Here is a 25769-nt window from a genome sequence, read left to right as displayed (position 1 = left end):
TTCCACACACCCCATAAAGAGACAGGCATAGCTGGGGCCCATGCGGGTACCAATAGCCACACCTTTTATTTGGAGGAAGTGAGAGGAGTTGAAGGAGAAATTGTTCAATGTGAGAACAAGTTCAGCCAGACGGAGGAGAGTAGTGGTGGATGGGGATTGTTTGGGCCTCTGTTCGAGGAAGAAGCTAAGGGCCCTCAGACCATCCTGGTGGGGGATGGAGGTGTAGAGGGATTGGACATCCATGGTGAAGAGGAAGCGGTTGGGGCCAGGGAACTGGAAATTGTTGATGTGACGTAAGGTGTCAGAGAAATCACGGATGTAGGTGGGAAGGGACTCTGTGTTCTTTTGTTCTTTTGTCTGTGACATCTTTTGATTATCTGCTCCTATCACTGCTTGCTTGTCCCTACAACCACCCCAGCCCCCACAACTTCTCTCCCCCCACCCCACCTTAAACCAGCTTATATTTCACCCCTTTCCTAAGATTCACTCAGTTCTGCTGAAGGGTCATGAGGACTCGAAACGTCAACTCTTTTCTTCTCCGCCGATGCTGCCAGACCTGCTGAGTTTTTCCAGGTAATTCTGTTTTTGTTTTGGATTTCCAGCATCCGCAGTTTTTTTGTTTTTATCTCTGTGTTCCCTGTACCCCCCAGCTGAAAAGTTGGTTGGAAGCCTGCCCATGTAAGGCTAGCTACCCTGCAACCACTTAACACTTGGCTAAAGGCAAGAATTCTGCCATCCAGGGAGGAAGTCTCACCTCAGAGAGCTGCCAGCCGAGCCAATTGGCCAGCCGCTCTGTAGTCCCAGCAGCAGCAGGTACATGGGGTGGCCACTGCTGGGACTACAGGCAGTCCCTGAAGGAGAGGAGCTCATGGAGGACAGACTTCAGATAAGTCTGTGGTATCGCCAGGCTGGCAGGCCCCAGCGAGAGAGCTGGGGAGTATGGGGGGCTGATTTTAGCTATTTATTTGAATTGAGTTTGCTCATTCTAGTGGCTCCATCAAATATTTCTCGATAGTTCCTCCAATTAAGCCTTCAATTGCTGTTTGCAAAAATTGAAGAAATCAACAAAAATAGATCAATAACTTTTTAAAATACTTTTAATTATTAATGTTTACTGAAGTCCCTTTTTATGCCAAATAGGCAGTGTTGACACCTGAAATGAAAATGTTTTATGTTTGGCTCCTTAATTTTCTTGTGATATAGTTAATCATTGCCATCAGCTAATTTCAACACCTCATTGCAAACTTGTAAATAACTATCTGCCAACGTCCACCACAAATGCCACACCATCCCATCTACCCACCCACCCTTCCCCAACTCCCCCAATAAGTAAACAGCTCAGAATCCCAGCACAAGTATTCTTCACCAAATTTCTATCTCCCTGACATAAATCTTATTTATCTTTCCAAGCCCAGGAATTTTGGGCAAATGTCTATATTTTACAGGGTGTTACTGTTTAAATGCAATTAATGCATTAATGTGTTTCCATGTCTAATGAATTATGGATGTTGGTGTATAAACAGTAATGGATGTTAGCATGTAATTAATAATGGATGTGCATATATAAAATTAATAATGCATCCGCATTCTTGTCAAGCTTGATAACATACAAGATTATCCCTGGAAGTTAATTTGATATCATCCCATTATAACATCTTAAGTTTATCAGCAGTTGAATACTCAATTGTGCTAGGTCCTAAATCATTTTCAACAATTAAAGTGAGGTTTGGTTCATGGTCCACAGCATACAGGTTTTCAGTAAGGCACTAAATCCTGTTTTTGAAATAACCCCAGATGAGGACTTTATCTAAGGCTTCCATTACAGGTTAACCCTTTCCAATACATACTGTTATGTATTTACTTCTGAACAACAATGAAATGTAATCATTGCTCATTTTTTTCTAGAGCCTGGTCTGATTACAAGCAAGGTTTCGGAAACTTCCAAAATCTCAATGGAGAATATTGGATTGGAAATGATAACTTGAATTATCTTACGTCACAGGGTAAGTATGTCAGTATCTTTTTAAATAGTTCTAACTGAAATAGGAATTGATTTTTCAGGTTATAATAGCTGCCCTGAGTTCCTAGCAGCATTCTCATTACAATAGAAATCAATTCTAATGCCTTCAGAGTTTAAAACAAAATGAACACTGCACACAAAGGATGCCTCTTTGACTCTGGGACTCAGCATTGCTAAGGGCTTCAGTGGAGTTAAATGGCTAGTTTCCCTACTGCAGAAATTGATTGTACGGCAAAACTAAAACCATCTATGCTGCAGTATGCACTAATGCGCAGCAACTTTCCATCCCTACTCTTGAGGCTGGCATCCCAGTCATGCCATGATTGTCATAAGCACCTGCTCAAAATATTTAAATATCCCATCCCTGGAAAGTGGGCTGGGGTCAGAGTTGTTTCCATGGGATGGGCAGAAGTTATATCCTGCCCAGATCATCTCCAAAAGCCCTGCAGTGAAATTTCAAGCCCTTCATGCTATAAAAATGTCATCAAGGATTGAGTGTTCTGGCTTTTTTTTCCCACAATGGCAGAAAGGAGTCTCCTACTCTAATTAACACTTTTTCAGCATTCCAATATGATAGGATTCTTACCAACCTCAGCCTATCCTTCTTTTGACAAGATGAAGGATATTAATGCCCAAGCTTGACATCACAATATCAGACTTTTTAATATCTCTTGTATTTTCCATTACTCTTTTCAAACATGATCATTGTGCCAAAATAATTAAATTTTGTCCATTTTTGAAAAGTTATATTTTGTCCACTTTTTAAATTGATCTTTGGGATGTTAGATTCAATGGCCAAGCTGACAATTTTTGCCCATTTCCAGTTGCCTGAAGGGGGTGATAGTTGATCTTCTTTCTGAATCGATGTAGTCCAGCAGTCTGATACAACTGGGTGGCTTAGTTGATTACTTCAGAGGGCATAAGAAATAGGAACAGGAGTCAACCATTCTGCCCCTTGAGCCTGCTCTGCCATTCAGTAATTTCATGGCTGATCTTCTTGTGTTTCGATTTCCACATTCACACCTAACCCTGATACCATTGATTGCCTTGCCTAACAAGAATCTATCTACCTCTGCTTTAAAAATATTCAATGACCCCACCTCCACCACCTTCTGAGGCAAAGAATTCCAAAGACGCACAACCCTCAGAAAAAATGTCACCTCATCTCTGTCCTAAAAGGGCGACCCCTAATATTAAAACAGTGTCCCCTAGTTCTGGACTCACCCACAAGAGGTAACATTCTTTCGATGTCCACCTTTGTCAAGGACATTCAGGATTTTGTATACTTCAATCAAATTACCCCTCAGTCTTCTAAACTTCAGTGGAAACAAGCCCAGTCTATCCAACCTTTTCTCATAAGATATTCCAGGTATCAATCTAGTAAACCTCCTTTGAACCGCCTCCAATGCATTTACATCCTTAAATAAAGGAGGCCAAAACTGCGCACAGTATTCAAGGTGGGGTCTCACTAATGCCCTGTACAACTGAAGCATAACATCCTTTTATGTTCAATCCCTCTCGTAATAAAGGATAGCATTCCATTGGTCTTCTTAATTACTTGCTGTGCCTGCATACTAACTTTTTGTGACTCGTGTACTAGAACACCTAGATCCTGCTGCACCTCAGAATTATGCAGCCATTCTCCATTTAAGTAATACTCTGCTTTTTTGTTTTACTTGCCAAAGTGAACAACTTTACATTTTCCCACATTAAACTCTGTTTGCCAGATCTTTGCCCAATCACTCAACCTATCTATATCCATCTGCAACTTCATGTCTTCTTCACAACATACTTTCCTACTTATCTTTGTGTCAACTGCAGATTAAGCTACCATGTCTTCACTCCCCTCGTCTAAGTCATTGATGTAAATCATAAAATTTGAGGCCCCAGAACAGACCCTTGTGGGACGCCACATGTCACATCCTGCCAATCAGAAAAAGACCCATTTATGCATACTCTCTGCTTTCTTCCAGCCAGCCACTTGAACGGCTTCCTGTACCATAGAGCCATGGCCAGCCCGCTCATCCACCTTGCAGACTTCGCTTTCGTCCACGTGAGCACCTCAAACCTGTTTGACAATTCCAAAGCCTGAGGCTCCTCCCCTACTATCTGCTCAGTCCCATTACCTGCCTCACTGACAGTCACATCCTCATGTCCCTCAGTGCTGACCAATACAAATGACCCTCTTCTAATAAATGTGACTGTCATCTGGAACAAAGTATCCAGGTTTTTCTCCCCCCCATTTATGTTGCGCAGTGTCTGCTTTTCGACTTCCAAATCAATAATCCTGATTCGGAATTCGTCAAACTGATTACACTTCCTGCAGAGACATTTGTCATGGATTGCCTTGACGTCTAAAAGCTCCCTTATCTCACAGCTGCAACATAACACCTGTCCCACCATTCTAACTTATGATATTCAGTTAATTTACTTTAGTTACTTTCTTTCTATCTATGCTACAATTTAAGAGTTAAGAGTCGAACCTGTTAGTGTGAGGCTGGAGTCACAAACATGATAAGGGAGGCAGATTTCCCTCCATGAAGAACATTAGTAAACCAGTTGGGTTTGTATGTCAAACTGACAACTCATGATCATTTTTGCTGAGATCATCTTTGATTGCCATTGCTGTCCAATATACATCACAGGAATCTGATTTGAATGCATTCATGGTGCTTTCACTTGAATCAAATGGACACCTCAGTCACCAACAAAAACAGAAGTGTTAAATTGTGCTGCAGGGCAGGAATACTGTGGCAAAAACAGGTGCCTGATTTTAACCCTCAATACCCGACTCCCCCACCGGACCTGCTGGCCCGACCTAACTAGCCCCATCACCCAGCTGTCCCCGACTCTCCCTCAACAAGCCCTATTCTGCATATTTTCTGTCAGGTGAAGGGAGACAAATTCCCCCCTATTATATATTCATTGCCTTTTTAGGTGGAAGTGACATGGGGTGCCAGGGGCTGGTAGAACAGCTCCCATCCCAATTTTGCTCTACATCCTGCTCACATTACACTCTTAACTAAACAGGAAAATTGGTTTTGTGCAACCATCTATAAGCCATAGATCTATAGGTGTATATAGGCGGGAGGTCTTGCTCAGTCAGTCATCTTTATATGCCAACTGGTTTGTTTGATGGTTACCTGTTTGGCAAAAGAATGATGGATAGATCTTAACTTTGTACAATAATGTAAAACGGGTGATTGTGAATAGACAACTAGTTTTACATTTCTCCGAATTGTCAATTTTTTGAAGCCTTTCAGTATTTTCCATATGGGTGCTTCAACATCAAATTGAAAATGGGAACATGTGGAGAAATATGATAAAAAGATCATATGAATGCATCTAAAATAAAGCTTACAGGATTGATTCAGAGTCACCAGAATTACTCAAAATGGTTTTTTTTAAAAATTATTTTGTTGAATGCATTTGTTACTGTGGGTTGGATTTTCCTCTGGAAACCCACTCATTTCTATCACCAAATCACTATGCCAAAAACTGCTTTGGAGATTTTCCTTTGCCTCCACTGAACATGGACTTATTAATCCACCATATCCTCACCCCATGCAATGCAAATAATAGTAGGGGTGGAGGAAGAGGCAGGGGAGGTGGTCAGTGACCTCATACAGTGCCCCCTTTTGTGATAGAGGCAGTGGGGCAATTTGCTGCATGGCCCCATTGTCCTCCCTATCCCCTTTTGGCTTACCTAGTGAAAATAACCCCTTACTGGAATAGACATTGAGGCCTGAACTGGCCTGACCAGACTTGCAGGACACAATGAACCTGTAGCAAACTGTAAGCAATATAATATAAAGTGTAATTTAAGTGTATATGTCAGATTTTTAGAAGTATGTTAAGGTTTTTGAGTTTTTCCTTCAGTTTTTATTTAAAGCTTTTAAAGTATTTTTAATTAAAGGAATGTAGGAACAGGAGTAGGCCATTCAGCCCTTCCCAAGCCTGTCCTGGCATTCAGTGAGATCATGGTTGATCGTTAATCCTGACTCCATCAATTCAACTTGGTTCCATATCTCTTAATATCCTTAGCTATCAAAAACGTATTGATCTCAGATTTAAACTTATATGTAATCCATTGTGAGAGTAGTGTAGATATGCCACAAAGGGGCCAGGGATGGGAAACTGTAATTATAGGAAACTGAAGATACTTGGGGGTTGGGGGTGAGGCAAAATTTGACAGCGGCTGAAAATGGGCACAGGGATCATAATGTATACTTTAGTTTGTGCCCATTGCCTCTGATTCCGCCATAAGGACATAAGAAATAGGAGGAGGAGCAGGCCATTCGGTCCCTTGAGTCTGCTCCAAGAACGTCGTGCTGTCTGCTAATTTGTATAATTGCTGCATGCAGCTAGCGCCAAATGTGCTGTTGCATGGACATAAGCCTCAGCAGGAACTCAGTAAGTTTGTGCCAAGCTCCATCGCTTCAAGCTAGCTTGCACTACTTAAATGGGAAGTGCATCCTGGCTGGAGCAGATGTTTATGGAAGAGACTGAACAGTAAGAAAAGTGAATTGTGGCACAACAGGGAAATGATCATGCTCCATGATTCTCACACTGGGGACCTTAATGGAGGAGGTAGAGAGGAAGAGGGGGGTCTACTTTCCTCAGGGGGCCAGAAGGTCATCCAGACATACTATCAGAAAGCAGTGGGAATGCATAGCTGTGGCACCTACTGTCATGAGTCAAGCCCTAAGGACCTGGATGACGTACTGGCCCAGATCTTCCAATTACAGAATCAGAGTGCAGAAGAGGCCCTTTGGCCCATCAAGTCTACACCAATACGAGAAACACCTGACCTACCTACCTAATCCCATTTACCAACACTTGGCTCATAGCCTTGCATGTTATGACGTGCCAAGTGCTCATCCAGGTACTTTTTAAAGGAGGTGAGGCAACCCGCCTCCACTACCCTCCCAGGCAGTGCATTCCAGACCGTCACTGACCTCTGGGTAAAAAGGTTTTTCCTCACATCCCCACTAAACCTCCTGCCCCTCACCTTGAACTTATGCCCCCTTATGACTGACCCTTCAACTAAGGGGAACAGCTGCTCCCTATTCACCTTACTAAGTCACCGGATAATTAGAGACTGGACATACCCTGGAAGATCTGCTGTGGGACCTCTCGGAAGTTCCAATGCAAAGACTCCATAAGAATTGCCCGGGAAGTCTTAACTTCTAATGGGCAGTTCCCCTGCTCGTGGGATTCTCTGAAAAAATCTCTAACTCTGAATTAAAGTTAGAGACTTCAGACAGTTGTAACTTACTTATCCGAATAGTTACTCAGGAAACGTTAAATAGAAAAAAACCTAGTCTAAAACCTGGGTAACTACACAACAGAACCCAAACCACTCACACTAACACCTCCCCCCCCAGACTACTCCCCCCTCAAACCCCTGACAACCCCCCGATCTGACCTGACTAGCCCCCACCACCCCTGGACCCCCCTGACCTGATCTGACTAGCCCCCATCACCCAACTCCCCCCTCCCACCCTTGATTAGTCACACCACTTGACTCTCCACTGACCTGACCTGACTAGACCTAAAACCATCCCCCCCACCCAGGACCATCTGCCACCCTACCCCCTCTTATCCATGTACTTTACCCACGCAACCCCCTTACTCGCTCCAACCCTTACTCACTTCGCTTACGCACTTAACTTCTCTCTATTGCTGCCTTCAAAGCAGCTTTGGGACATTTAAACTCCTCACTTACCAGAATATGGCAGTTGGTGCCATAAAAAGGGGCTGTAGTTTCTGTATGGATTCTCTGCGCTGCTCCCTACGAGATTTGCTGCACTGGATCAGAGGAGAAGGATCCTCCATCAGAAAATTACCCTGAAATATCGGTGGAAGATGTGTGCATTTTTATTTTGTCTGATCAGGATCAGAAGTAGGATTTCTGATCCTGATCGGAAGATCTGGGCCAATAACTTCAGATGAGTGACCAAGGCTGTGGATGTATCTTCAAATGCCATTTCCTACCAACTGTACCTCTAGCCTCACATATTGCTCAACTCATCACTTTCTCATCTACCAAGAATCTCTATCAATCACAACTCAGCTACATTCAGAGCTTTACCTCACCGTCATGTACTGAACACTGCTCCAGGCCTCACATCCACATCTCCCAGCTCACATACACTGCCAGCCACATCATCCAAACACATTGCACCACACTCACTGCCAAGACATCTCTTACAGACCAGAAGGAACATAATCGAGGCAGCAGAACATAACCAGATGCAGCTACATGTTTTTATCCTCATGGAGGAGATAATGCTCGACACACTGGAGTGTCCATTGCTAAGAACAAGGTCAATGGTGGGACTGAAATCATCGAAGATAACTGTATTCTCACCCACTTCCCCTCATCCTGCACTCTCTTCTGACTTACAAACCGCACGATGTAAGCATGCACTTTTGCTTTCCCCGGCCTCACCTCACCACAACCCTACTCACATGCCTTTCTCCCTTCAGATAGCCAAGAATTGGCACCTGGCTGGACAGTAGAGGAATAGCAACAGGTGGAAGCACAACAAGACACTGTTGTTAAACACCATCACTCAATTTCATACTCGCAGTCACCAGCTCAGATACTGACTGTGTGTATAATTTAGAGGATAGCATAGAGGGGGAATCTGTATGTGGTAAGACACCTGGCACCAGTAACCTCCAGCAGGGATGGGGGAAAGGGTGCCAGTTCACCAGAGGGCAAAGTCACCCATGAGTTCTGTGCAGAGGAATTTGATGAGAACTTCAATAGTATGGGTTATAAAAGGAAGGCTGATGCACGTGCCCATTGAAGTATTTGGTGCATTGGCAGGCCTTTCAGAAAACTAGTGCGTAATTCCAAAGAACATAGAGAAATCCAGCACCAGTTTGTTTCAGGGTTTTGCAGAGAGCTTGGAACCCATTCTCTCCAGCATGGAAGTAGTGACCAATTCCATGAAACCACATGGGCCCATCCGTTATGTGCAACTGCTGGTCAATGTTTCAGCTTCCAATGCAGCACAAACAAGAAACCAACCAATGTCTTGATGGGTGGGGGGTGGGGGGATATTTAAATTTGTGTTAGCTCAAACTGCTGCCATCATGGCTACAAATACCAGTGTTCAAAGGGGCTTGCAGGGTTTCACAGCAGTCCAACAATCAGCCCAGCAACAGATTGCTGGGATGCTGCCCCAGGGGCAGTAGTAACCCCCAAGCACAAACTTGTTGTCCTTTTGCAGAATGACAGCATTCATCTTCCCTCCAGTAGTGCCCTTGCTGTTGTCTATAAGCCAGCCAGCCCAGACGGCTGCCAACTATGCCAAGATGTTGCGGTCCAAAACTGGGCGTTCTGTGGCCAGAACTACTTGAGGTAGTCCTAGAAACAATAGGGTAGAAACAATAGGGTAGGCAATGACACATGGAAATGCACATGGGTGATTAGTTGATGTTTGTATGCAATATGGCATGCTTTAATTTCTACATTTGGTTTGGAGTTTTTATTTTGTGTTGACCTTTATCTTTGCATTGTGGCCAAATGGATGCTTTACCTTCGCTCTGTTGCAGGCCATTAAAGTGTCAGATTGTTGGCGAATGGGGAATTGGGGTGGGTTTACTGGTATTGCAGTTGAATGAGATGTTCATGGAGCCTGGCCAGAAATGGGCTGGTTGCCTCCTTCCTTCCTCTTCCATCTGTTCATTCTCTTGCTCCTTAGCTGCTCACTGTATAGCTGGTGGCAAAGGCTGTGCTCTCTTGATGGTGAGACAGTGCAATGTGCAATAGATTACTATGAGTCTTCACACTTAATCTGCCAATTGCAGGGTTAATCCAGAATGGTCCAGGCAGTTTCTGCACATCAATAATCTGCTTTATCACATTTCATTATATGCGTGCTGTCTGTATACATGAGTTGAACACCAGGTCTTGTTGCCCAGTAACCACCCTCTGCTTTGTCGTATTGGCTCAAATGCAGATGGCACAATGGACTGCAGCCGAATGAAGGCATTATGATTGCTGTTAGAAATCCAGGCATCTCACTTCCTCCAAATAAAAGGAGTGGCTATGGGTACCCGCATGGGCCCCAGCTATGCCAGTCTCTTTATGAGGTATGTGGAACATTCCTTGTTCCAGTCCTACTCCGGCCCCCTCCCACAACTCTTTTTCCGATACATCGATGATTACTTCGGTGCTACTTCATGCTCTCATCTGGACCTGGAAAAATTTATTAATTTTGCTTCCAATTTCCACCCCTCCATCATTTTCACATGGTCCATCTCTGACACTTTCCTTCCCTTCCTTGACCTCTCTGTCTCAATTTCTAGTGATAGACTGTCCACCAATATCCATTACAAGCCTACAGACTCCCACAGCTACCTCCACTACAGCTCCTCACACCCCGCTTCCTGTAAGGACTCCATCCCATTCTCTCAGTTCCTTCACCTCAGTCGCATCTGTTCTGATGATGCCACTTTCAAAAACAGTTCCTCTGACATGTCTTCCTTCTTCCTTGACCGAGGTTTTCCACCCACGGTCGTTGACAAGGCCCTCAACTGTGTCCGGCCCATCTCCCGCGCATCCGCTCTCACACCTTCCTCTCCCTCCCAGAAACATGATAGGGTTCCCCTTGTCCTCACTTATCACCCCACCAGCCTCCGCATTCAAAGGATCATCCGTCAACTCCAGCATGATGCCACCACTAAACACATCTTCCCTTCACCCCGCCCCCCTCCTCCCCCCCGCCCCGGTGGCATTCTGCAAGGATCGTTTCCTCCGGGACACCCTGGTCCACTCCTCCATCACCCCCTACACCTCAAACCCCTCCCACGGCACCTTCCCATGCAACCGTAGAAGGTGCAACACCTGCCCCTTCACTTCCCCTCTCCTCACCGTCCAAGGGCCCAAACACTCCTTTCAAGCAAAGCAGCATTTCACTTGCACTTCCCTCAATTTAGTCTACTGCATTCGTTGCTCCCAATGCGGTTTCCTCTACATTGGAAAGACCAAATGCAGACTGGGTGACCACTTTGCAGAACACCTTCAGTCTGTCCACAAGCATTACCCAGACCTCCCTGTCGCTTGCCATTTCAACACTCCACCCTGCTCTCATGCCCATATGTCCATCCTTGGCCTGCTGCAATGTTCCAGTGAAGCTCAATGCAAACTGGAGGAACAGCACCTCATCTTCCGACTAGGCACTTTACAGCCTTCTGGACTGAATATTAAGTTCAACAATTTTAGATCATGAACTCTCTCCTCCATCCCCACCCCCTTTCCAATCCCCCCCTTTTTTCCCCAATAATTTATACATATTTTTCTTTTCCCACCTATTTCCATTATTTTTAAATGTATTTCCATCCATTGTTTTATCTCTACCTTTTAGCCTTTTATGATTCCTTCACCCCACCCCACCCCCACTAGGGCCATCTGAAATTGCTTGTCCTGCTTTCTACCCTTAATTAGCACATTCCTTAGATAATATCACCACCTTCAACACCTCTTTGTCCTTTTGTCTATGACATCTTTTGGTTATCTCCACCTATCACTGGCTCTACTTGCCGTCACTGCCCCCCCCCCCAACCCCCCCCACACCCCACCCCCCCCCCCCCCCCCCCCCCCCCACACACACACACCCCCCCCCCCCCCCCCCCCCCCCCCCCACCACCACCCCCCCCCCCCCCCCCCCCCCCCCCCCCCCCACCCCACAACCCCAAACCAGCTTATATTTCACCCCTCTTCTATTTTTACTTAGTTCTGTTGAAGGGTCATTCAGACTCGAAACATTAACTGTGTTCCTCTCTGCAGATGCTGCCAGACTTGCTGGGTTTTTCTAGGTATTTTTGTTTTTGTTTTGGATTTCCAGCAGATGCTGGAAATCCAAGTTTTTTTGCTTTTATATTAACCTGGGTGGCTTTGTTTTTTGGCCTCAAACTATTTTGACTGAAGCAAAGAAGAGAATTAATAGAGATTTAAAAAAGATTAAGGATTTTCCTGATGTAAATCGAGGAAAACTACTCCTAGCTGGAAAAAAAGAGTGATGATAGATTAATTTATAGTTATTACTGAAGAAAAGTTAGGAAACATTTTTTGTTATTGGTACTTGGAATGGTTGAAACAGATACACAAGAATAGACAGAAAATTAAACTTTTCATTTTTTTTCTCTATCAGGAGACTATACTGTGAAATTTGATCTCTCTGACTGGGATGGTGGAAAACAATACGCCCAGTATAGAAGTTTCAGAGTTCAAAATGAGCAGGTGAGGACGAAGAAATGACTGGAATGAGCAAAATTATGGTGTGTTCTTTGCTGTGTTATAATCTGTAATGTTGGACCAGTTTATATGGGTACACTGGAAACAGGCTTTTAAATTGCAACTTGTTTCCCTGACAATCTTCTTACCGGAATAAAAACAGAAAATATTGGAAAAACTCAGCAGGTGTGACAGTATCTGTGGAGAGAGGAAGTTATTGTTTCGAGTCTGTATGACCCTTCTTCAAAGATTTTTTTCAGATTACCAGCATCTGCAGTATTTTACTTTAATCTTTTTACAGGCTTTGAAAAAGAGCAAGTAATGTTAAATGATCTAAACACCAACCTTGTCAAAAATGTATCAAGTTTATCCATGGATTAGATGATTTTTAAAATTCTCTCTCAGAACATGGGCATCGCTTTCTCAGCCAGCATTTATTCCCCATTCTTAATTAACTTGAGGAAGTGGTGGTGAGCCATCTTCTTGAGCCACTGTAATCCATGTGGTGTAGATACATCCACTGTGCTGTTAGGGAGGGAGTTCCAGGACTCTGACCCAGCGACAGTGGAGGAACAGCAATATATTTCAAAGTCAGGATGGTATGTGACTTGAAGGGCAACTTGCAAGTGGTAGTGTTCCCATGCATCTGCTGCCCTTTCCCTAAGTGTTAGAGGTCATGGCCTTGGAAGATTCTGTTGAAGTAGCGCTGGTGAGATGCTGCAATACATCTTGTACATACCGTTGACACTGTGTGTCAGTGGCGGAGGGAGCGGATGTTGAATGTGGTGGATGGGGTATCAATCAAACAGGCGGCTTTGTCAATGGTGTCTAGCTTCTTGAATGTTGTTGGAACTGCACTCATCCAGGCAAGTGAAGAATATTCCATCACACTCCTGCCTTGTAGCTGGTGGACAGGCTTTAGGGAGTCATGAAGTGCGTTGCTGTTCACAGAATTCCCAGCCCTTGACCTGCTCTTGTATAGCCACAATATTTATATGGCTGGTCCAGTTCAGTTTCTGCTCAATGGTAACCCCCAGAAAGTGGAGGATTCAGCAACAGTAATGCCGTTGAAAATCATGGGGAGATGGCTGGATTCTCTCTTGAAGGAGATGATCATTGCCTAAATTAGAATCATATATCTCAAAACTGAAGAAGTTTTCTTTTACAGAATGGAAGGACATGTGATTGCTAACCTGGGTTTTTTTTTTAAACTGGTTGTAACATAAATTGGGGGCTCTTGCGGGATTTGAAACATGGACAGTGGGTGATTTGACACTAAATAATAAATGATAAGGGATAAAAGGACAGAGACCAGGTTTCTTACACATTCGTAAACTAAAATGGTGTGGGAAGTTGCTAAGACTTTTCTACAAATGGAAAGTGTAAACCTAACTGGTTTACAAAAAGTAACCAAGACTCAGCTAATGGAATTGGCAGATAGTTTGGAGTTAGGATTACCCGTAGGGGTGAGGAAAAGAAACATGTTTGAGATAATAGTGCAGCATTTGAAATTGGAAGGGATACCAAAGAGACCATGTTCCCCAGGGGGGTGAGTCAATTGAATTGACTAAGGCTCAGTTGCAAATGAAAAAACTTGGAGGCAAAAGAAAATGAAAGAGAGAGAGAGCGCATTTCGAGGGGAGCAAGCAGAAAGGCAGGAGTGAGAAAGGGAGCGAGACTAGAAAAGAGAACCTGACCTCCAGAGAGAGAGAAATTAGCAAAGGAGGAAAGAGAGAAGGCATGAGAAAGGAAATACCAGCTTAAAAGGTTGGGCTTTGAAAAAAAAAAGGACTCTGATGCTGAGGAAGGTTCTGATGATGAAAAAAACCTCCAACCCAAAGCCTGATGGGGAGATGTTTAAATTTGTGCAAGCGCTTCCAAAGTTTGAGGAAAGGGATATACAGGCATTCTTTACTTCATTTGAAAAGGTAGCTTAGCAAATGAAGTGGCCAAAGAAAATCTGGATATTGCACTTACAAAGCAGGTTTGGTGGGCATGAAGTTTATGCTTCACTTTACAAGAAGAGGTTTCTGTGGACTATGATGCAGTAAAAAGGCTATTCTTAGTGCGTATGAGTTGGCTCCGTAGGCACACAGGCAGAAATTTGAATATAAGGAAACAGCCTGGACAGACCTATATTGAATTTGAGAGAGTAAAGTAGAATAATTTTGACCATTGGATACAGGCATTAAAGATAGGGACAACAAAAGAAGATTTTAGGAAATAATTCTCCTGGAAGAATTTAAAAATTCACTTCCTCCAGCAGATAGAACTCATGTTGTAGACCAGATAGCCACAACAGCAAGACAGGCTGCAGAGAAAAACAAGTAGCCAGGGAAGAGAAGGGACAGCTGGGAATTCCCCGGAAACTCCTCCTCAGGCCAGAAAGGAAGATGCTGAGGGTGGAAGTGATATTCGAAGGCCTAAGTATTACCATTGTAACAAAGTGGGACATGTTCGTGCCAAGTGCTGGAAGTTGCGTGGGAAATATGTGGGACTTTTTGGGGTACGTAAGGGTGATTCAGGAAAAGGGTAACTGACTGAAAGTACAACATCAAGTTGTAGCGTTTACTCCACCTGTGAACTGCAGCTGTGAAACAGAGTGTGAACACTGCTGAGAGTTCAGGTGAGATGAATGAGATACATGAGAGTTGTAATGAATTTTTTTCTAAAGGAAAAGTAACTCCTTAAGCCTCAGATGAGACATCTAAACCTATAATCATATTGCGATATGGGAGCCACCCAAACGCATTTGCTGGGGAAAGGCATAGCTTTTCCACCAGACAGCACATTAAAGGCCAAAGTTTTAGTCAATGGTATTAGTCACAGTCATAGAGTTATACAGCTCAGAAACAGACCCTTTGGCCCATCATGTCTATGCTGGCCATCAAGCTCTTATCTATTCTAATTCCATTTTCCAGCACTTGGCCCGTAGCCCTATATGCTATGGTGTTTCAAGTGCTCATCTAAATACTTCTTAAATGTTGAGGGTTCCTGCCTCTACTACTCCCTCAGGCAGCGTGTTCCAGATTCCAACCACCTTCTGGGTTAAAAAAAATTTCCTCAAATCCCCTCTAAACCTCCTTCCCCTTACCTTAAACCTATGCCCCCTGGTTATTAATATCTCCACTAAGGAGTATATACCCATACCTTTGTACTGGATGCACTTGAAGTGTGACCTATTGTCTGGGATAGTGACGGTGGGGGTTGTTCAGAAGTCGTCCGTAAATGGAATTGATTTACTCCTGGGAAATGATTTAGCTGGAGCAAAGGTGGTTGCTTCTCCTATAAATACAGAAAGCCCAAATGAGGTTAAGGAGATGGAGCAGTTACAAGAAAAGGTTCCAGCAATTTTTCCTTCGAGTGTGATGACCCAAGCAATGGCTAAGCAAAGTTTATAATCAAAGGTCAAAGTGATACCACAGGCAGATACTTGGCTGGCTGAAACTTTCTTTAAAGACTTAGATACTCCAAAAAGAGATGTTTAACAAATCTTCTCTAGTTGAGGCTCAACAAGAGTTAAGTAAGATAGAACAATCAGCCCAAACTGAAGTTGAAGCTAAGGCAGTTCCAAGATGTTATTATAATAAAAGTGAAATAGATGAGGAGTGGATACTTGTAATGGTGCTGCCCAAATAAAGAGATATAGACAGCACGTGAAATTCCTATGGCAGGACATGCAGGGATACAGAAAACTCAAGCATGGATAAACCAGCAGTTTTACTGGCCAGGTCTTCATAAGGACACGGTGTGGTTTTAGAAAATGTGCCATACGTGCCAGATGGTAGGAAAACTACAACCTACAATCAAACCGGCACTCTTAATTTCCATGCCAGTTTTTGAGGAACCATTCAGCAGTGTGTTAGTGGACTGTGTGTGACCAAAAATGAAAGCAGGACACCAGTATATTCTTACTATTATGGATATGGTAACTTGATTTCCAGAGGCCATCCCTTTAAGTAAAATTACAGCTAAAGTAATGGTAGAGAAATTAACCCAATTTTGTACTCGATATACATTACCAGTAGAATCCAGTTGGATCAAGGTTCCAATTATGTCTAAAATTTTTCAGAACAGAATGAATAGTTTGAGTATAAAACAGTTAAAGTCCACAGCATATCATGCACAGACATAGGGACCTCTAGAGAGGTACCATCAAACCCTCAAAACAACGATTAAAGTGTATTGTCATGAATATATCCATGACTGGGACAAAGGACTGGATTGTCTTTTATTTGCTACCCGAAATTCACCAAATGAATCTACTGGTTTTAGCCCTTTTGAAATAATTTACAGACATGAGATAAGAGGTCCTCTGAAGTTAATCAAAGAACAGTTTTTAGGAGAGAAGGATGAATCCTCAATGTTAGCTTATGTGTCCATGTTCCAGGAACAGCTCACGGGAGCCTGCAAAGTGGCTGAAGAGCATCTCAAGGTTTCTCAAACAAAGATGAAAGAAAGGGCAAGCAAGCAAGCTGTAACCCAAAGATTACAACCAGGAGATGAAGTGTTAGTGTTATTGCTATTACAGGTGGAACCTCTGAAAGCATGGTTCAGTGGGCCATACAAGATAATTAACAGTGTTAGTAAATTATTTGATAAATACCCCAGACCATCGGAAAAAGAATTGGCTGTGTCATATCAGTATATTAAAACAATACCATCATAGGGAGGAAGATAGGAAAGAGCAAAGCCGAGACCAATGGTGAGAACTTCCAGACATCCAATGGACGGAACTCCAGGTTGACAGCGTAGAGACCCTCCGGACTTTATCCTTTATTTTATAATGCCCATCCTCCAAAGCCCATCCCTGCAGGAAGATGCGATCTGTTTGTCTGTGTATGCATGCTGTGGGAATCCTTTAGGAAGAAATAGATAGTTATACTTCCTGATTACAATTGTATATTAACCAGTACTTGCAACTTGCTAAAAGTTTTGTTTTATAATAAATTGATATTGAAAGAAGCTTTTTGAAAGAAGCTTGGTCAGTGTCTCTTTTCTTCAGGGTACAAGAGATATAGGTAGACAATTGACCATTTCGCCGAGAAAATTAAACATTTAAATTAATGGTACGATGAACGGAGTGGTGAGGCTTGATAATTCGCGCATTCCTCCCATCCTGGTCATAACACCTGGCACTTGTGTGGTGCAAATTCAAGTGTATTACCCAAGCTAATGGGCCACTTAATATAATGGTTAAAGACAATGGGACAACAACAACTTGCACTCATATAATGCCATCAAAATTGAAGAATGCTCTTCTCATCTAATTGCCCTCCCTCCAGACCATTATGCACCCTCCCAACTTGATCACAGCCCTTCTCAATCATCTTTATTACTTACCCGAGGGACACAGTAATCGGATCTTTAATTCCTCTTCATCAGTAAGCTGCCGAGGGTCATCTCGGTGTCTGCAATTCACAGATGTAGTTTAAAAGAGGCCCCAGATCGGTGAGCCTTGGGCCTACTCTTTCAGGTGCAGAGAGCAATCTATGCATCCAATTCTTGATGTCCTGTGAACCCCATTATTTCTTGGTCAGGAGATCAGGTTGAGAACCTGCAGTTACATCTGTCACGACAGAAGCCTGCAGCCACTGTGTACCGAAGGTGCCCTTGTTGAATTGCCTACCTTGTTTTTAATCCTTGTTCTGAGAAGCAGCATATCTGATAATCTAGGTCACACCAAGAAGTTAGCATGCTGTATCTGATACATGGGTTAACAGCGGCACAGCACAATGCAGTGGTTTCATCCGGCAGTGGGTTGAGCTGAGGTTCAACCAGCTTTGGTACCATTCTTATTGATGAACATTGCTTTGAAGGAGCACATTAATGAAAACAAACCAATCTGTGCTTTGTTTATTTTTATTCTACAGAATTTATACCAGTTAAGCTTTGGTGAGTATTCAGGAACTGCAGGAGACTCACTGAGTGGTACTTATCATCCAGAGGTTGCATGGTGGGCCAATCACAATGGTATGAGGTTCAGCACAAAAGACAGGGACAATGACCGTTATGAGGGCAACTGCGCAAAAGAAGATAATGGTGGATGGTGGTTTAACAGGTTTGTTAAAGATTAATTAATTATTTTTCTTGCTGAAGTATATAGTTCATATGTTACTGGCATTAATGCCGGTCCAGAATTCTCCAGGTTTTATAGTTGCTACTTTTTAAAAAGGGGATGGTTTCCATCCATTACACAACAAGTTCCAATGTCCATGCCATGTTAAAAACTAATTTTGCAAGAGAGAAATACTGGAGCAACTTTAACCCAGACTTTCATTTGAAACTGGGAAGTTGAATATCTGCATGTAAGCCGAAGATTCATTGCTCCAGTTTACTCTTTCAACTAAACTGCGTGAAAATAAATGTAATTTTTCCCAGGAAATGTTGCCTGAGATATTTCATCAGGTGAAGGTGTCTAAAGAATTAAATGCACTGACATGATTTAAACTGCTGTACATTTTCCAAATTGTCATTCAGCAACCACTAAAATATTACCCATGAATGTTATTTCTCATCTTGAAGGTGGTGGGGGGGGGGTGGGGGGGGGTGGGGGGGGGGGGGGGGGGGGTGGGGGGAAGAGAGTTAACAAGGGTCATTGAAGCAGTTAAAAAGGGCAAATTATCTGTTCCATAATATTTATTGCTGATTGAAATATGGCCAAAACTCAAATTGACTCTGTTGCAATTGCAAATTTAATTATTTTTCAATGATAAAACCATCATAATATTAATCTTCCTTTTAATTGGACAGGGCTGTGTACTGTGTCTACCTTTAAAACAAAGGAAATATTTAATTTTTAAAAAAATTCCAATGTTCATTAGCAAAAATTTTGCCTTCTAAATGTTCATTTCAGTTGCAATCTATGAAAATATCACTGGTAAGGCAAAAATGATGTTCAGTGAGTATTTGGCAGATATGGTAACATAGTGGTTAAGGTACCGAACTAGCAACCCAGAGATAGTGGGGTAAAAATTAGACTGGGACCAATTTCTGGTCCAGAATTGGCATTGCACAGGCAGCAAGGTCCCCAACCAGAAGGCTTGAGGCTGGCTCCAAAATGGATCTTGGACCTCATTTCAATAACTTGAATGAGCTACCGGCATTTGTTGTGCCTCCAGAAGTAGCTCATCCATTTCCAAAAACGTATTTAGGCCTTTTGCTTTGTTGACAGTGATTCTCAGGTAAGTGCCAGAAGATTGGGGTGGGATGGGTTTGGAGGAGTGGAAAACTGGAAGAGGTCTAATCACAACTGGCCACAGCTATCAGAAATGCTTAGGAGCCAGTGTTTGCCACATCTGAAGAACAAATATTTACATTTTTTTAAGCAGATCTTTATCAACAGGATAATGACATTGAATTTTTTCAAGACCCAGAGGTAAGTTGATCGTGAGTGCAAAGAAGAGGGCTGGAAATTAACTGGGCTCAGATACATCAGGTCTTTGCTAAGGCCACAATTTTCCCTTTGTTTTTCTCAAACGTGGCTAAGGTATGGGGAATTTCCTAAGCCCTGGGTTCCATATCACCGAGAGCACCCTGGTATGCTGGGATGAACTTATTTACAGTTGTTCTCAATGGTGAATGTGGAGCCCAGCTCCTAAAATTTCTGCTTTGGTAACCCAGTGGCCATGTAATATCACTGCTCATCATCAAAAATTATCTTGTGCCCTCAAGTCAAAGCCATTCTTCCATCTGCTTAACCACTACCCCATACTGCAACCAACCAGTATTCATAAATCCAACTGCCACAAGAATTAAAGATTTAAACAGACAAAAGAATAAGGCAAAGAATAACGGAACTATAAAAAGAACACAAGGAGAGAAATAGGTGACATCACAGAAGCAGGAAACAAAGGAAGACACAATGGAAACAAATGTTAATTCTTATGCTATTATTGCAAACAGTAATTTCTGTGTTATTAGTTTTTAAGGCTACATAGATAGACTACTCATGTTATTTTGAAATACAAAAACTGAACAGGTCAGCAAAATAAAATGTTTGATTTGCAATCTTGTATTGTATTTACAGATTAATAAGTTAATTGCATGAAAGTCATTTTTAAAAATACAACTGTTTGTTAAACGATTTTCATAGATGTCACTCTGTCAACCTGAATGGGCGTTATTACAACAGAGGACCTTTTACTTCAAAGACAGATGATGGAATTGTTTGGTATACCTGGCATGGATGGTGGTATTCCCTAAAATCCACAGTGATGAAGATTAGACCTTCTGAATTTGTACCAAGCACAGAATGAGTGTTCTAATCTTTCATAAAATTAGCTTAAATGTGTATTACTGTACTACAATGCGTTCTCTAAGCAGCAGTATCCCATTGTACAGAATTGTAATCCCTCACTGTACTGCACAATTGTTCCTCTGCCAAGTTTCTGGAATGAATAATGATAATAAATAATGCATTCTTTTGCTCTTTTCCATTAAAAGCTTGCTACAATGTTTGGATTATATCACAAAGTGCAGGTGGCTCACTACTCAATAATATGATTGATTTTGGGGGCTTCAATACATGTTAAATGAAATGCAAATTCTATATTATCACAATTTATCCAAAATTCATTTTCTTAAATATATTTGAAGACAAAACAGTGCTATTTCATTATTTCAACTGGGCATGAATTTTGTCCTCAGCATTTAGGTTCAACAATTGTTATTATGCCATGAAGTTTGAGGAAACTTTAGCATATTATGCTCCTTTGCACTTTTATGTTAAATGCAAATTTCTTCAATCTTTTTAAGTGTGAATCTTATATCCATCAAAGCCACTCAAGGCTCATTTGCGTAGCTGGACTGATTAAACACATGAAAGTTTTCTGCCTCTAACCACATCTCAAAAAACAAGTGAAGTACTGGTGAGCTGAAGAGACCATCATCAGCAGAATTTTACAGGCCCCGGCTGACAGTTTTATAGGCAAGGGGGCTCATAAAATTCCCAGGTGGCCTTCCCACTGCCTACCTGCATGCTCCAACCTGTCTGCAATTTTACCGGTGGTGGGGGGCAGGAGGGTGGGCGACACCTAGGGCAGCCCACCCACTCTTTCCCCAATTGAGGTCTTTAAGTGGCCATTAATAGCCATTTAAGGGTCACTTTCAGGCCGGCCGCAATTATGAGGACAGCGGCAGGTGGCCTTGCTCAGGTGGGAAAATGCGGGGAAGGTACCTCCCTCATGGGCCCCCATTCCCAACTGTGGGCCTTTCCATCCCCACCCACAAGCTCTGGCCTTTCCAAACCAACACCCCCTCCCACAGGTGCACCTCAGGATCTATCCCTCCAGACCCCAACGCTAGATGCCCACCACACTTTGTCCTGTGGGACTCTGTGGTCCCAGCCATGGCCACCATTCCAGTGAGGGACAATGGTCCCACTTCCAGCCCATGGAGTATTAAATGGCTGCAGGGCTGCTGACATCAGCAGAGTTGCATTCTGCCCACCTCACCATTTTACTGCTGTGCTTTCCTCGCTTCAGAGGAAAAAGTTTTGTGATCCTTGACTTCCACGACTCCCAGGTCCACTCAGAACAACTTTGGACAAGATTTCCTCACGAGTATACATAGAATCTATAACATAGAAACCAGCCATTTGGCCTAACTGTCCAATGGAGAGTTATACCCCAGACATGCCTTCTCCCACTCTAATTATCCCTTTGCACCCTCTGCCATGAAAATGGGAGAGAAGTTGCCGTAGCAGCAGATGGAGGTCAGGACAATGAGGCAGAATGACTGAAGGCAGGATCGCATTGGATATGACTCTTCACAATGCGTGCAAGGCCCACAGGTCCTCCAAGAATCTCTGCCAATGACCTGTATAACTGAAGCGTAACATCCTTGTTTTTTATGTTCATAATGGATATCATTCCCTTAGCCTTCTTAATTACTTGCTGTATCTACATACTAACTTTTTGTGCCTCATGCACTAGAACACCTAGATCTCTCTGCACCTTGGAAATCTGCAGCAGTTCTCCATTTAAGTAATACACTGCTTTTTTTATTCTTCCTGCCAAAGTGAACAACTTCAGTTACAATCCGCAATTAGGAAAGCAAATAGCATGTTGGCCTTTATTGCAAGGGGATTGAGTAAAAGAATATATAAATCTTGCTAGAATTGTATGGGGCTTTGGTGAGACCAGGTGTCACAGTCCAGGACTTCTTCCCTGTGCTTTGTGCAACCTTCCCAGCATACTGATGGTGTGCCTTCACAGTCACCGGACACAGCAATCATACCTGCACCTCGATGGAGCTTATCATTGCTGCCAGAATGTCCTGGGCCAGTAGCACAGAGTTCCGTCATTCTGTGTGCTCTCAGCACCTTTGAGGGGCAGCTGGCCTCCATCTCATCAGTATCTGTGTCCAGTGACAATGTGGTCCTGAAGGGTTCAGCTCATGAAGAATGCCATAGGATCAGAAGAAGTTAAAGTTTCCCTGCTGCATCTCCATAATATGACCCTGTTCACAGAGCGCAAGTGAGGAACTATCAGCCAGACAGGAGTCAGACATACACATAAGCTATGTGAGGATCTATGGAGTGTCCCCACTGCATGTCATCATCATCCTCCTGGAATGTAGGAACTATGGGCATCTGCTGTGTCTCCATGACTGGAGCCTTCTCACAGAGGGTATGTGCGCTGCATCAGCCAACAGAAGTCAAGCGATCACAGATACAATGTGAGGATCTATGGTGTCTCCTCGCTGCATGTCATCATCCTCCTCCAAGAACCTAGAAGCTATGAGGGCCTCCTGCGTGCACCTGCCGTGTCTGGCCAGTGCAAATGGCCTCATCACCATCATCCTCGCTTTTGAGGACCTCCTTACCCTCATCGGAGGAGATGCGCAGCTCCTCCATCATCTCCTCAGCCAGACCTGTTGCAGCACCAGGTTGTGAAGGGTGTAGCAGGCGACAATGATGCATGACACCCTCTGAACCGTATTACAGGGCTCCACCAGATTGGTACAGGCACCGGAATCTCATTTTCAGCATTTTGATGATTTACTCCACCAAAGTGCAAGTTACAGCATGAGCCTCATTGTACCTTCCCTCTGCTGCAGTCTGAGGCTGCCGCACGGGTGTCATCAGCCACATCCTCTATGGGTAGCCTTTGTCCCCGAGGATCCAACCCTGCAGTCTGTGGACCCTGGAAGACATCAGGTATCTGAGATCTACTGAGAATGTAGGAGTCGTGGACACTCTCTGGGAACTATGCACAGACCTGTAGGATGCAATTTTGGTGGCACACCAGCTGAGTATTCAGCGAGAAGCTCTTGCCAGTTGATGTAGTTGACTGCTTGTTGTCACAGAGATCTGAACGCCACATGAGTGCAGTTGATGACACCCTGCACCTGTGGAAAATCTGAGATCTCGGAAAATCCCAACGCTTTGGCTTCCAGGCTTTCTCAATCCCAAGCAAAATGCACAAAGTTGTGAGCCTTCGCAAAGATGGAGTCCTTGACCTCTTGAATGCATTTGTGGGTGAAGGCTTGCGATATCCCACAGAGGTCAACTGTGGAGTCCTGAAAGGAATCACTGGCATAAAAATTAAATGCCGTGGTCACTTTCACAGTCACTGGCCTCCATGTCCCCTTGACACCAAATCCTGCAGCAGGTGGCAGATGTGACCAACCAGTTCCCTGGACATGTGCAGTCTTCAGTGATGCTAGTCTTCAGTCATCTACAGGAATCACAATTGCTGTCTGTAAACCCTGGGTCTAGCTAGGTGATGGCTCGCTGTGGTTCTTCGACGTGCACGGGAGCTCTAGCTGCCCCTTCTTCCTGAGGGTGCTGCTCCTCCCTCTGCCCAGCCAAGCTCTCTTCATCTTTGTCTCCACTTCCTGTAAGCCATAAGGCATACAACTAGGTCACCACGCTCCAAGCTCCTGATGTTGTACTCCTGCAGGATGAAAGAGAGAGACATTTGGGTTAGCTTGGGTGTACTAAGAACCTGTCCTGGTTAAGTCTGAAGGCCCCTTAACACCTCCTGGAGAGTGCTGGCCACTGCTTGGATGGCCAGAGTTTAGTGCTCTGTATGACTGCCTGAAACCCCACCCACTTCCACCGCACTCCACCTGACCAATTTGCAGCAGCTTCGCCCACTGGACTGCATGCTGTGCTCTCAGCGCAGGCATTTTCCTAACCCGCACTACAAGACTGCACTGTTAGCTTGAACCATGGGCGAGACTGGTCCAAACCTGAATGATGACATTGTAAGGGGCTGTGAGCACCTCCACCAGTGACTGCTCCATGGGCAGCTTTCGCAATAAGATTCTATAACTTGCCCAGTCGCCCAATTGTTCTGCAATCCACTAAAATGGTCATTAATTTATAGTCTGTGCCCAAGGGGTGAAAAGTTCTGGAGCATTTGGTGGTACTTTCATGCCTCTGCGTTGCTTGAGTGGGCAGAAAAGCTAGAGACCAGACTCCAAGCATGTCAATATGGCTGCATCTGAACTGTCTCCTCTGCAGAAGAATAGTCATTTTATACAAGGTTTCCCTAATATTTAGCCGCTTCCCTCCCCCCTCTCCAACCTCATGTACTTGTGCACTACCATCAAACCAGGCTGCCTCGACCCCCAAGACACAGACACAGGGCAGCCCTTGCACCCCCCCCCTCCCACCACTGCAACTCACAGTGTGATATATTGCCCCCTTGCTAACTCGCCCCAACCGCAGTTCAGCCCTTGTCCTGGAACCGCACTGTCAACCAGCCGGGAAAAAGCAACTTGCCTGTGCCCTCGCCTGAATGCGCAATGCCTCAACCTTGAAGTTGAATGGGTGACCCTCGTGAGTGCTGTGCAACGTTATTGTGCACTCACCTCAGTTCCCCTTGAAGTGCAGGTCGCCAGGTGCACGCTTTATAAATGGTGTTGTGAAACATATCGGTCCCGTATGATCCAGCGTGGGGAGATAATTTCAGCAAGCAGGGCTTATAATGGTATGCAGACACGTTAAAATGACATTCCCGACATCCGGCAGCAAGAAATGTAACCTACCATTGACGGCTGGAGCGGATGATCGCAAATTAGTTTCATGGCATCATAAAACCGACTTTGAGCCTTCCAGCTCATGTCCACCATGGTGCTTGACGCCAATGGGCACAGAAAATTCCGCCCAATGTCTCAATCTCTATCCTATAAAGCCCCTTAAAAATCTTGTCAATTTCAATGAGATCGCCTCTTATTCTTCTAAATTCCAGAGAAAATGGGCCCATTTTACTCTGTCTCTATCATAGGACCACCCTTTTATCCCAGGGACCAATCTAAAACTTTTGTTGTACTGCCTTCAATGCAAATATATCCTTCCTTAAATATAGAGAGCAACATTACTCATAGTATTCCAGGTGTGGTCTCACCAAAGCCCCACACAATTCTAGCAAAACTTATTTATTACAAAAACAGAATTACCTGGAAAAACTCAGCAGGTCTGGCAGCATCGGCGGAGAAGAAAGGAGTTGACGTTTCGAGTCCTCATGACCCTTCAGCAGAACTGGG

At 43.8% G+C, this 25769-nt stretch overlaps 1 protein-coding gene across 1 annotated transcript in view; it reads left to right on the top strand.

The window, feature by feature from the left end:
• Positions 1–20716, top strand: part of fgl1 (fibrinogen-like 1) — a 37916-nt gene extending 17200 nt beyond the window's left edge. The window contains exons 5-8 of the mRNA XM_041191874.1: positions 1906–2003; positions 12190–12278; positions 18146–18333; positions 20368–20716. Coding sequence (XP_041047808.1) covers positions 1906–2003; positions 12190–12278; positions 18146–18333; positions 20368–20530 — 538 coding nt within the window. The 3' untranslated portion in view covers positions 20531–20716. The remainder of the gene's footprint in view (positions 1–1905; positions 2004–12189; positions 12279–18145; positions 18334–20367) is intronic.
• The last annotated feature ends 5053 nt before the right edge of the window (positions 20717–25769 follow it).

This window comes from Carcharodon carcharias, chromosome 1, assembly GCF_017639515.1.
Source record: "Carcharodon carcharias isolate sCarCar2 chromosome 1, sCarCar2.pri, whole genome shotgun sequence".
Lineage (NCBI taxonomy): Eukaryota > Metazoa > Chordata > Chondrichthyes > Lamniformes > Lamnidae > Carcharodon > Carcharodon carcharias.
This window is presented reverse-complemented; position numbering and strand designations above follow the sequence as displayed.